The following is a 13229-nucleotide window of genomic DNA, read 5'->3' as shown; positions in this document are numbered from 1 at the left end:
GACTACACACAGTGGAGTCGGTCCAAACCTTTGAACGTTCTCTATGAGATGCACGCATAGTCAAACTAAACAAGACGATGACTTGAAAAAAAGGGAGACATTAGAAACCACGCATGCTTAATTCAAAACATACCGGCAACATCAAGCACACAACACAATGTGCATCTTCATCTTTTCTTTAATTTGAAACAGGAGCATGGAGATGTTATCTTCACTTGTCCTAAAATTTCCACGCAGAAAATGTTTTCTAATACTTTTCAGTTACTTATTGAGTTACGAAACCCACACGAATCAATGAATGTTATGTTGGACTCATAATGGAGCAGCCAAAATATATTTTTCCACAAATAATATCATATTTCTGACTATATAACAACGTAATATATTTATCGGTATATGCTAGATATTTGGAAGAAATTAAGAACCATTCAATTTCAACACGACATGTTAGTTTCAATCATTATTAATGTGTTCTTTTCAGCAAGGAAACATCAAAAGAAACAAATTAGATGTAGATTTTAACGACATCTTCCAAGCTAGCCTTTAATTTATGTAGAAAAACTTATATGAATCGGAAATAACACTGTTTTGCTCTCTTATACCAATCACATAATGCCACGTAAAAAAGTTATCACGTATAACATAATGTGATTGGCGTCCTAAACCCTGAGTTACTAGTCAATGCCATATTATTTTTGTTTTTATGGTCTGCATAATTTTTTAACTAAGAAGGCCAATAAGAAAATAGTAGGTTAAGTAAGGATAGGGTTTTGGTTGATAGTGTTTGAGCTCCCACTATTCTTGTAGGTCAGATCAACATGCCGAGAAATTAAAACCAATAAAACCAATAAATTTAATTTCAACTCTCAACAACATTAGCTATCAAATTAGAATAATTTAGAATGAATGCTGCTATTTCCATTTCCTTATCCTATTTCCCCACTCACCTTATAAATTTGAATAAACATAAACCTATCTTTCAACCCACCATTATTCATAAAATACCCTTTAATTGTATTTCCATATTTACTATTACAATATAATAATTCTATAAAAAAACAAACAAAAAATTCTTCAATTAGCCTATCCCCACCCCAATTGCTTTCTCCCTCCCCCACCCCAACCTTTTCCTCTGGCGAAAATTCAACAGTCAACACTTTGACCTTACAAACATTTAACTCTCCTTTTTCAACCAAAGGAAAACTCTCATTCTACTACCAACGAAAAAAACACTCCCATTCCTATCACCCAAAAAAAAAAAAAAACTCACATTGATTGCTCTATCTGTTCCAGAAAATGAAAACACATTTTCTTTATTTTATTTTTAATTTCAAAGACTGCAAGAGAGGTGTTATTTGAGTTTGAAATTAAAAAGAAAGAAAGAGACAAAGGAAGAAAAGGAAATGGCCATGGGTATCTGTCAGTTTTAGAGTTGCCCAAAAGTTCAAAGTTGATGTAATTATGGAACCACTTGAGCTTTAGAGTTAGAGAGGAAAGAAAAACAATTGGATTATTTGTGAATGAAAACAAAATTGGGGTTATGAGTTTGTAAGTTTAGGTTTTCTTCTGGTTCCTAATTTATGAAGAACACAAGAAGAGAAAGATGTTGACTTCATTTTGTTTGGTGGGTTGGGTATGAAGTGTTGAGAGTATTTGTCTCATATTGAAAAGTTAAGGGATCAACTCTAGATTTATAAGAAGTTGGACTACTCCCCCCCATTGCCAATTAGTTTTGGGGTGGAACCTTAATTTTCTTTATGGTATCAAAGTAAGGCTTCACGTGTTGGGCCCAACGGTCACATGTGCTCCCACGTCACCCAATATGTGTTGTCTACTTGGTAGGCTTGAAAGTTCGTCACACGTGCGGGGGCGTGTTGAAAGTATTTGTCTCACATTGAAAAGTTAAGGGACCAAGTCTGGGTTTATAAGAAGTTGGGCTACTCCCCTATTGCCAATTGGATTTGGGGTGGAACCTCAACTTTCTTCATGAAGATGACTGTGGATTTGGAACAAAAAGAAAAAGAAAAAGAAAATATTTGTGTGTGTACGTGTGAGAGAGATTGAGAGAGTTGTCCTCATAAGTCATTTTACAAAGAGATAAATTTATCTTTAAAATTTTAAAAATAAGGTAGGTGGAATAGAACAGGTGAGTGGAAATAGCAAGAGCTTGAGGCTGAAGCTCAAATTTCACAGCTGAATATATACTCCTTTTAAAACATTTAGGGAAAATGTAATTACAAGAGTACTTTTATTTCAATGAACGAAAATTATAGGGATTCTACAATCTCCTTTTTCTTTTTAAAACAAAATAGGGTTTTTAGGTCTAATGGTCCCTGAACTTTGACTCGATTCGCATTTTGGTGCATCAATTTTCAAAATCGTTTTCGTGATCCTTCAACTTCAGTTTTGTTAAGACAAATGGTCATGCAGTCAATTTTGTTATATTTTCTGTTAAATGCAGGGGGCAAAATGGTATTTTTGTATTATTTTTAATTTTCACCTCTTAAATATTCATTTCACTCAAAAACCTTCTTCCTATCCTCACCACAGTAGCCATAACCCCTCGGCCATGTTGTTTGACTGAGCATAAAAGAAGGTTTTTTAGTTTTTATTTTTTGGGTGAAAATAATATTCAAAATGTGGAAATTAAAAATAACACAAAAAATACAATTTTGCCCTTGCATTTAACAGAAAAAGTTAACAAAATTAACAGTAGGACCATTTGTCCTAATGAAACTGAAGTTGAAGGACCACATGAACAATTTTGAAAATTAGGGAACCAAAATGCAAATTGAGTCAAAATTCATGGACCATTAGAACTAAAAACCCAACAAAATAACTACACTGGAAGGAAATAGAATCAATGAATGAAAATTATGATAAAAAGGCATAAAATCATATTTTCTTCGCAAAATTGAAAGCATTGCATGTCAAACTTGGATTAAACCTAAAAAATTATCTCTCAACCATCTCTTTTTAGGCGGCATTATGTGTTTCCCTCCTCTTCCTCTCTCCCTATCTCTCCTTCCCTCTCTCCTCCTTTCTCCCTTTCACCTTCTGGATTTAGGATTTTAATTGGAGGAGGGTATTTGTGCCTAAATTTGCTTTGGATCTTGGTTATTTATTTATTTAAATTTTTTTAAGCCAAGATCTGCTTGGATATATGTTGGTGGTTATATTTGTTTTGGCTTTTGTCTGTAATTTTGGTGGTGTTCTCTGTTTCCAAGGCTGTGACGGTGGCGACGGCAAAAGCGGTGATAATGGCTCTGTTGGCTTTTGATTAATGTGTGTTTGATGTTTCTTGTTTTGTAATAATTACATCAACTCCTTATGAGTTGGGTGTTTGATTGTTACAGTCTCAACTTGTTTTTTTAATTTTTTTTTAGTAAATGTAGTTTTTCCCCTTCAAACTATTTTTTTCTTACCTACAACCCATTGTCTTAATTTTCTATGAAGAAAACCAAATTTATTATAAGTAAAACCCGATGACTAGGATCCAACTCAGCAAGTTACCTAATTAAACTTAAAATTTGATTTATTATACTTTTGTATTCCAAAAGTACCCTTAATTAGAGTTTACCCAATTTTGTGGCTGTATTAAATGTTGGTTTCTCAATTTACTGTGTTGATTTCCTTCCACTCTTAAACTTAGAATTTATTGCAAAATTTAACTACTTACACATTAATTTGTTTTAAATTTCAAAATCTTTGGCACATCTATATATTAATGCACATACAAATATATATTGTTGGGTAAGTAATGCACACACAAATTTTCCTATGTGCCTTACACAAATTATTTATTTATTATCTAATTACCGTCTTTTTTTTTCTATGAAAATTGTGCTTATTATGAAATAATAGGATAATGTACCTAGTACAAAATTTTTACTTGTGAGAGTTTAAAAGTTGTAGTTGGTAGAATTAGTCGTTACAATTCATGTTTGGTTTGTTCGGGCATGCGGCTTTTATGCTAAAATTCTTTGGTCTGACTGATGTGGCCTATGTGTTGTTACTATGTTTTCATATTTGTATTATCCATTTGTGGGTATTTGTATTCTTGTAATTGATGATCTTTGTGTCTGCCTAATTTATGAATACTTATCAAGTACTAAAAAAATTACAATGATTGCTTTTTTCCATATAAAAAACCCGGATTAGACGATATAATCATGCTAAATATATTGATTGTCTTTGCCCCAAAAAAAATAATAATCTATAATTGTGTCTTTCTAGAAGGTCCAGCTAGATATATGTTGTGGTCTTCTAGAACTAGAAGATCCAGATACAAGCACCTGGCACGCAACAGATTCGATCCAATCTTAGATCACCCACAACGCAAAAAGCTACGTGCATCATTCCGCCACAGTTTTCCAGCGTAAACTTCAACTTATCCGTTTATATAATGTTTATGATGTAATAAAAAGTTTCTAGAAGAAAAGAAATTGTTTCCTTGCTTTTTTAAATTCACATTTATATATTTGTGGTACTGGTTTGCCTTGCAGTTGAAAGACATGCTCTCTCTTACACATGTCCACTTTTTAGTCAACTTTTTGTTCCCGAGCCCATGGGTGACCTAAAGAAACGGTTGGGTGCATTGAGAACAGCAACAAGATTAATGGGATCAAGTTTCAGCCAGTGATCTTCGACTGCATATTAGCACCACCTTCAATTGTAAGAAAGATCCCTTTGCATGTGTATGGAACTCGTCCAAAAAAGAAAGTTTGAGAGAAGATTGCTTACATTTAAGTAATTACCTAATATTTTGATTAGTTTAATTGATCGCACAAAACATTTCTAGTTTAAGAAATAATTGTCTACATATCCTTGTGCGTGTGGGATCTATTGACACATTTGCACACCAACCACTCCATTCTCTATAATATATCACTTAGATCTAGTCACTTTTGAATTCATTTGATTCTTTAAACCTTGTAACCCTAGTATTATGGCAAGAGAATTTATTTAGTAAGTTAGGTCAGTTAGTTAAGACATTGAGTCCGTCTCTTAACATTCAGGTTTGAGTATCTGATTTTCTCAATGGGCTTTTTCCATTTGAATCAACCGAATTCCACTAAATTATTCCGTCTTCTTAGAATTAACATGCTTCAACTTTTTACTGCAGTTCAAGTTACTTAGTTTTTAATCTTGCTAGTTTGCTTCACCCACTTGTCAAAAGAAGTGCACAAACATATATACACTGCATAAAATAACATAAAAAACAATACAATAAGCAATGAGATTGAGTACCTAATATTAAAAGTGAAGCAAAAGGGAGCTGTAGAAGAAGCAGTGTCTAAAAAAAAAGAAAAAGAAATCTCTCGAGAAAGAAACCAAAAAGAAAATAAAGAAAATAAAATACTCAACATCAGCAACCAATGTGAAGCTTCCTTCAATTCAAACCTGAAGTGCAGCCCTGCCGCTATAAATATGGAATTTACTAATATAACCCCCCCACGTCCATTTTCTCTGATCACCTTCCCCAAAAATCTCCCCCCACACCACTCACTCACTCTCTCTCTCTCTCTCTCTCTCTCTCTATGACGCGGCCAGTCATGGCAGCCACAACAGCTACATGCGACGTCCTATGGCCAGCGATGCTTTGTTAATGTTGTTATAACATCCAAAGTACCGGCGGTTGAGTCCGTACAACTACTTTCTCTACTGGTCAAGAGCGTCTCTAAAACGTAGCTGTCACAAAACTGCTCGTGGCGGCCGTATTTAGAAAACGGTGGGGAAACCTCAAGTGATTAACAGAACCAGGCTGTCTCTGTCGGATTAGATCGAAACCGTTTTTGTTGGCGCGGTTGTTAGAAACCGTTGTCTTCTGTCTGTTGCGGCGGTTTTTAGAAAACCGTTGGGCCTGTTGAGAGTCCTTAAGGAGTTGTCATACCAACAGTCGTGATAATATCTGGATCGAAATGGCGGCGGCTTTAGCCGGGGATGATCTGGCGCGGTCGACCAGCAGCCGGAGGAGCTGGACCTCCGGGAGCAAGCGGAGCTGGGCCTCCACGAGCTTCCGGGAGGTGTGGCAGGCGCCGCCGGATGTGTTCAACCGGAGCGGGCGGCAGGATGAGGAGGAAGAACTCCGGTGGGCCGCGATCGAGCGGCTGCCGACTTATGATCGGTTGAGAAGAGGGATGCTGAGGCAGGTGCTTGACAATGGCAAAGTGGTGACTGATGAGGTGGATGTGACCAAGCTGGGAATGCAGGATAAGAAGCAGTTGATGGAGAGCATATTGAAGGTTGTGGAAGATGACAATGAAAGGTTTTTGAGGAGACTTAGGGACAGAACTGATAGGTCTGTCTGTCTGAGACTCTTTGATACTTTGTCTTAAAAACCCATGTCTTTGTTTTTCTTGCAAAAGGGAAATTCTTTTGCTTTTTTTTTCTTTTTCTTTTTTATTTTTAAAATTTTTAATTTTGGGTTTTTTGGTTTGTGTTGTGTAGGGTGGGGATTGAGATTCCGAAGATTGATATTCGGTTCGAGAAACTGTCCATCGAAGGAGATGTATATGTTGGGAGCAGAGCACTGCCTACTCTGCTTAATGCTACCTTGAACACTATTGAGGTTTAATTTCTTTAAGTTTCATCTTGAATAAATTCCTTCTCCTTGATAAAACTTCTACTTGTTTTGTTTTTTTATTGGGTTTAGATTTTTGTGGGGTTGATTTTGTTCTCTTACTGAAATGGTTTTGTGGGCTGCAGAGTGTTCTGGGATTGATTAAGCTTGCTCCATCAAAGAAGAGAAATATCCAGATACTTAAAGACGTTAGTGGAATAGTGAGACCCTCCAGGTATATGTATATGAAATTATAAGTCTTTTTGTTTTCCAATTAGGATAGGATATGGGGTTGATGCTGTCAAGCAGTCAATGGTATTTTGACTGAGCACACAGCCAAAGAAACAGAATGTTTGCGGTGTATAGGCTTGGGGGTTGATGCAAACAACTATTTTCAAATTTGGGCATATGATTGATTTGTACTTTCATTCCATGGAAGTGTATGGTGTTGGCTTGTCCTTTACTCAACTACTGGTTTGATGATGTTAACTGCTAACTGATTTGGTAATTTCCAGGATGACCCTACTACTGGGTCCTCCAGGTGCAGGCAAAACAACCTTGTTACTGGCACTTGCAGGGAAGCTTGATGATGACCTAAGGGTAAAATTCTCTCTCTCTTACAATCTCCTCTTTACTGTATTAGTTTGCACACTAAGCTTGGTTGTGGGTTCTGTTTATCTTTTACCATTTGTTTGCTGATGGCTTTAAAATGGTGAACAGGTGTCTGGGAAAATCACCTACTGTGGTCATGAGTTGAATGAGTTTGTTCCCAAGAGGACATGTGCTTATATCAGTCAACATGATCTTCACTATGGAGAGATGACAGTGAGAGAGACATTAGATTTCTCAGGGCGGTGTTTGGGTGTGGGAAGTAGATATCAAATGTTGGCAGAACTCTCAAGAAGAGAGAAAGAAGCAGGAATTAAGCCAGACCCTGAGATTGATGCATTCATGAAAGCCACCTCAGTGTCAGGCCAGAAGACTAGTTTGGTCACAGATTATGTTCTCAAGGTTTTTACTTGCCTCCATTTTTTCTGCTGGTATTATGTATACATGTATTTCATCTTTGAGCAAGCCAATGAATTTGGAAATTCTGACTAATTAAAAAATAAATAAAATCTTCAACAGATACTTGGATTGGATATCTGTGCTGATATTATGGTTGGTGATGATATGAGAAGGGGTATTTCTGGCGGCCAGAAAAAGCGTGTGACGACTGGTATGTTCTTTGGGCCATATTTTTACTAATTTTGTACATCAATTTTTGTTTAATACAATTTGGGTCCATTTATAATTGTACATACCAGTCTAATGGATTTTGCTTGAACAATATGCAGGGGAGATGTTGGTAGGACCAGCAAAGGTTCTTTTGATGGATGAAATTTCAACAGGGTTAGACAGTTCCACTACCTTTCAGATATGCAGATACATGAGGCAATTGGTTCACATAATGGATGTAACCATGGTCATCTCTCTTCTTCAGCCAGCACCAGAGACATTTGAGCTGTTTGATGACCTTATCTTACTTTCCGAAGGTCAGATTGTGTACCAAGGCCTGCGCGAGAGTGTCCTAGAGTTCTTTGAATACATGGGCTTCAAATGCCCTGAAAGGAAAGGAGTTGCTGACTTTTTGCAAGAAGTAACATCCAAGAAGGACCAAGAACAATATTGGTTTAAGAAGGACCAACCTTATAGATATATTGCAGTTCCTGAGTTTGTTGAATCCTTCAGCTCTTTTCGCACTGGCGAACAGCTTGCAGCTGATCTTGGAGTTCCTTATGACAAGTCCAGGGCTCATCCAGCTGCACTGGTAACTGAGAAATATGGTATTTCAAACTGGGAATTGTTCAAGGCATGTTTTTCAAGGGAGTGGCTGCTAATGAAGCGCAATTCTTTCGTATACGTGTTCAAGACCACCCAGATAACAATCATGTCACTGATTGCCCTTACTGTGTTCCTTAGGACAGAAATGCCAGTGGGCAGAGTACAAGATGGAGGAAAATTTTTCGGTGCACTGTTTTTCAGTCTGATTAATGTGATGTTTAATGGTATGGCTGAACTGGCAATGACAGTTTTCAGGCTTCCTGTTTTCTATAAGCAGAGGGATTTCTTGTTTTATCCTGCATGGGCTTTTGGATTGCCTATTTGGGTCCTCAGGATCCCCCTATCATTTATGGAATCAGGGATATGGATCATTCTTACCTATTACACCATTGGATTTGCTCCAGCTGCTAGCAGGTAAATAAAGTTCACGTTTTCAGTTTCCAAATCTTATAAATTTCAGCTGCTAGCATCTCCAAAAAAACCGTATTTAAATTATGGAATTCAGTTTGATTATGGTTTCAACTAGTGTGTTCAGAGTTCTACTTACTCACACTTCTTTACTCTTCACTGCTCCAGATTTTTCAAACAGTTCTTGGCATTCTTTGGCATACATCAGATGGCTCTGTCACTCTTTCGGTTCATTGCTGCACTGGGAAGAACACAAGTTGTTGCAAATACACTTGGCACCTTTACTTTGCTAATGGTATTTGTGCTGGGCGGATTTATTGTTGCCAAAAGTATGTGATCAATCTTAACTTTAATCACCTTCTTGTAGTTAAAGCAAGTTGTTGATACGTTTTAATAAGTTTCAGATTTTTCATGGTTGTTCAATATAATGAATTCAATCTAAGCCATCTTTCTTCTTATGACTGCAGACGACCTTGAGCCTTGGATGTTATGGGGCTACTATGTCTCTCCTATGATGTATGGACAGAATGCAATCGTCATGAACGAATTTCTCGATAAAAGATGGAGTGCAGTAAGATTTCTCAGTTGTGTGATTGTCATCATTGGACGATTTTTCATTCCATGCAAGCACACTCATGCATATGTTTCACATATATGTATGGTGTATTAGCTTTGAATTCTCAAACATGTAAGCAATTATTGATAATTCTTATTGACCGCAGCCAAATCCAGATCCGAGAATTAATGAAACTACAGTTGGGAGAGTCCTCCTCAAGTCTAGAGGATTCTTCACAGATGAATATTGGTATTGGATATGTGTTGGAGCACTATTTGGGTTTTCTTTTCTCTTCAACATTTTCTTCATTGCAGCATTGACTTTTCTGAACCGTAAGTTCATCTCATTTCAAATTCTACTCTTTTTCATTTATGGAAATGAAGTTCCACAATTGACAACCCTCTTCTTTTTTTACATTTGGAAATCAATCAGCTCTTGGAGATACAAAAGCTGTCATAGCTGATGATGAAAGTGAGGGAAAGAGAAAGAAGACATCAAGTGAAGGTTTGCACATTTGTCTTCTCCCCTATAGTTTTTGGTTTCTTTTCCATCAAAAGTTTGAGCATTCTGACGGAAAAGGACATCATAATTTGTGATTAATATTGAAAAGAAATTGTTATATGCCTGACCTTTTCATGAATAATTACAGATATAGATATGGCAGTGAAAAGTTATTCAGAAATTGTTGGTGGTTCAGATCATGCACCAAAGAAAGGAATGGTTTTGCCCTTCCAACCCCTTTCACTTGCGTTTAACCATGTGAACTACTACGTGGATATGCCTGCTGTAAGTCATTCATTTTAAACATTTCACTACTGATGTTTTACATACTCCTTTTCGATTAAGAAACAGCCTCCTTTTCAATGGAAGAAGTTAACGTTTAATACAAATAGTTAAAGGGTTTATGCTGAAGTGAACATCTGGTATCTCATTTCAGGAAATGAAGAGTCAAGGAGTTGAAGAAGATCGCCTTCAACTGCTACGAGATGTCAGCGGTGCTTTTAGACCAGGCATATTGACAGCACTTGTAGGTGTTAGTGGTGCTGGAAAGACAACTCTTATGGACGTCTTAGCGGGAAGAAAGACTGGTGGCTATATTGAAGGGAGCATTAGCATCTCTGGTTATCCAAAGAACCAAGAAACATTTGCTCGTGTTAGCGGTTATTGTGAACAGAATGACATTCATTCGCCTCATGTTACCGTCTACGAATCTCTCCTGTATTCAGCCTGGCTCCGTCTTACTTCAGAAGTAAAGACACAAACACGAAAGGTATGTTGTGTGGTCTATGATTATCCCTTGCTAGACCTCACCAGAATCTTCTTTGGAATCCTATTTTTAAATGATCCCACGTCTGATCATTTTCCTTTTTAATGGGGACACAGATGTTTGTTGAAGAAGTCATGGAACTGGTTGAGCTTAACCCAATAAGAGATGCTCTCGTTGGCCTTCCAGGAATAGATGGTCTTTCAACAGAACAAAGGAAGAGATTAACCATAGCTGTGGAGCTGGTTGCCAACCCCTCTATCATTTTCATGGATGAACCAACATCTGGGCTTGATGCCAGGGCTGCTGCTATTGTTATGCGTACTGTGAGAAACACAGTGGACACGGGGAGAACTGTCGTCTGCACAATTCACCAGCCAAGTATAGATATTTTTGAAGCTTTCGATGAGGTGTCACTCAATTTCCAAGACTCTCATTACCTCAATGTCTTTCTCTTTTCTCTCTGTAAATCCATCTTACATATTTTCAACCTGATTTGTACTTGCCACAGTTACTTCTGATGAAACGTGGAGGACAAGTCATTTATGCTGGACCTCTCGGTCGCCAATCTCACAAGCTTGTAGAATATTTTGAAGTGAGTTTTCCTTTGGTTCTTATTTTGTATACATCCTTCATTAGTGATTTTAATGCACTATGGACTCATATCTATAACCAACTACAGGCCGTCCCAGGGGTCACTAAGATCAAAGATGGTTACAATCCTGCTACATGGATGCTTGAGGTCACTGCTCCTGCAGTTGAGGCTCAACTTGATGTGGACTTTGCAGACATTTATGCCAACTCCTCACTTTACCAGTAAGCCTGAATTTCTTTTTCTTTTCTCTGAATGATAATTGCTTTCTCAGGTAGCCTCGGATTTCTAGTTTTATGATTCTCACTCTTCTTCTCGACGTTCTTTTAGGAGGAACCAGGAACTTATCAAAGATCTTAGTACTGCGGCGCCAGGGTCCAAGGATCTCTACTTCCCAACCAAATACTCCCAACCTTTCTCTGTTCAGTGCAAAGCCTCTTTCTGGAAAATGCATTGGTCTTATTGGAGAAACCCTCAGTACAATGCCATTCGATTCTTTATGACAATAGTCATTGGTTGTTTATTTGGTCTTATCTTCTGGCAAAAGGGACAGCAGACGTAAGCTCTGGTTTCCTTGGACTAATTCATTTAATTCCTTAGTTTTTTGGTTAGAAGAAAATGCATGTGCCCTTGAAGACCCTGTACAATTGATCGATTCGAACTGCATAATTAACAAAATCATATTATTGGCATCTGGTTTGATGTAAATTAAAATTATCTTATAACAGAACCCAACAGCAAGATCTCATGAACCTTTTGGGAGCCATGTATGCTGCTGTGCTTTTCCTTGGAGCCACCAATGCTTCCGCGGTCCAATCTGTTGTTGCTATCGAAAGAACAGTTTTCTACCGCGAAAGAGCTGCCGGGATGTATTCTGAACTGCCTTATGCATTTGCTCAGGTAATATATACAATTGGCAAATAGTTTAGAAATTTTTTTCTTTGTAAAGCTGATGAGTTTAGCAGATATGTTCAATTCTGTTTACTTCATTGAAGACTTATCTCCCTTGTTTTGCAGGTGGCCATAGAGACAATCTATGTTGCAATTCAAACTTTTATTTACACTCTTCTCCTCTATTCTATGATTGGATTTGAGTGGAAAGTAGGCAAATTCCTGTGGTTCTACTACTACATTCTAATGTGCTTCGTCTACTTCACAATGTATGGTATGATGGTGGTTGCACTAACTCCAGGCCACCAGATTGCTGCCATTGTTATGTCCTTCTTCCTCAGTTTCTGGAACTTGTTTTCCGGCTTTCTCATTCCTAGGCCGGTACGGGATATATAAATTAAACTTCAAAATTCCACAGCAACTTTGAATCTCTATTTTGTGTTTGCATAACAAGAGCTTATATTTTACAATCCGTTGCAGCAAATTCCTATCTGGTGGAGGTGGTACTACTGGGCTTCACCTGTGGCCTGGACACTTTATGGCCTTGTGACCTCTCAAGTGGGTGACAAAAATGCTGATCTTGTGCTACCTGGAGATGGTACCATGCCATTGAAGAAGTTCCTCAAGGATGACTTGGGTTTTGAGCATGACTTCCTGCCAGCTGTCGCCGCAGCACACGTTGGCTGGGTTCTGCTTTTCTTCTTTGTGTTCGCCTATGGCATCAAGTTCCTCAACTTCCAAAGGAGATAAATAAACAGCTTCGCTTCTACAATTCTCAGAGTCTTAGAAAAATAGGATAGTATTTTCTGTTAGTCAAGGATGAGGGAAACAAAACAGTTGCCCCATTTTTGTGTATTATGGCATTCTTTTGTCCTGGTTTTTCCACATGAGCGGTTACAATTCAGGTATAATAGGCACAGGCAAAATGCTTTGATGTAAACTGAGTATTGTTTGTGCTATATAATTTACTGTATCCAAAATGAGATCTATTATTTTTCTTGATCATGAATGTTTCTTTTCTTTTCTTTTTTTCCTAAACAATCTGTTCTTTCCAATGTAGTGTAAACACTCTCCCATCCAACCCCTAAAGCTACCAACAAAATAAGTAACCAAATAATTGTAAAACCATACA

At 37.5% G+C, this 13229-nt stretch overlaps 1 protein-coding gene across 1 annotated transcript; it reads left to right on the top strand.

Annotated features, from left to right (window-relative positions):
* Positions 1–5456: 5456 nt before the first annotated feature.
* Positions 5457–13102, top strand: LOC103339717 (pleiotropic drug resistance protein 2-like). Its single transcript, XM_089042533.1, has 20 exons — positions 5457–6301; positions 6451–6571; positions 6709–6797; positions 7078–7162; positions 7283–7573; positions 7691–7781; positions 7900–8800; positions 8963–9123; positions 9262–9365; positions 9517–9682; positions 9783–9854; positions 10000–10136; positions 10288–10620; positions 10734–11024; positions 11126–11209; positions 11297–11430; positions 11537–11764; positions 11935–12106; positions 12224–12478; positions 12578–13102. The coding sequence occupies exons 1-20, from the start codon at positions 5922–5924 to the stop codon at positions 12845–12847; spliced, it is 4365 nt and encodes a 1454-aa protein (XP_088898659.1). The 5' UTR covers positions 5457–5921; the 3' UTR covers positions 12848–13102.
* Positions 13103–13229: the final 127 nt, after the last annotated feature.

This window comes from Prunus mume, linkage group LG8, assembly GCF_029339155.1.
Source record: "Prunus mume cultivar Tortuosa linkage group LG8, ASM2933915v1, whole genome shotgun sequence".
NCBI lineage: Eukaryota > Viridiplantae > Streptophyta > Magnoliopsida > Rosales > Rosaceae > Prunus > Prunus mume.
This window is presented reverse-complemented; position numbering and strand designations above follow the sequence as displayed.

Coding starts and splice junctions, on each gene's coding strand:
- LOC103339717 (XM_089042533.1), top strand. CDS start 5,922: ATGGCGGCGGCTTTAGCCGGGGATGATCTGGCGCGGTCGACCAGCAGC. Junction 7,782..7,899: donor GAAAAAGCGTGTGACGACTG/GTATGTTCTTTG, acceptor AACAATATGCAG/GGGAGATGTTGGTAGGACCA. Junction 12,107..12,223: donor TGCCTTATGCATTTGCTCAG/GTAATATATACA, acceptor CTTGTTTTGCAG/GTGGCCATAGAGACAATCTA.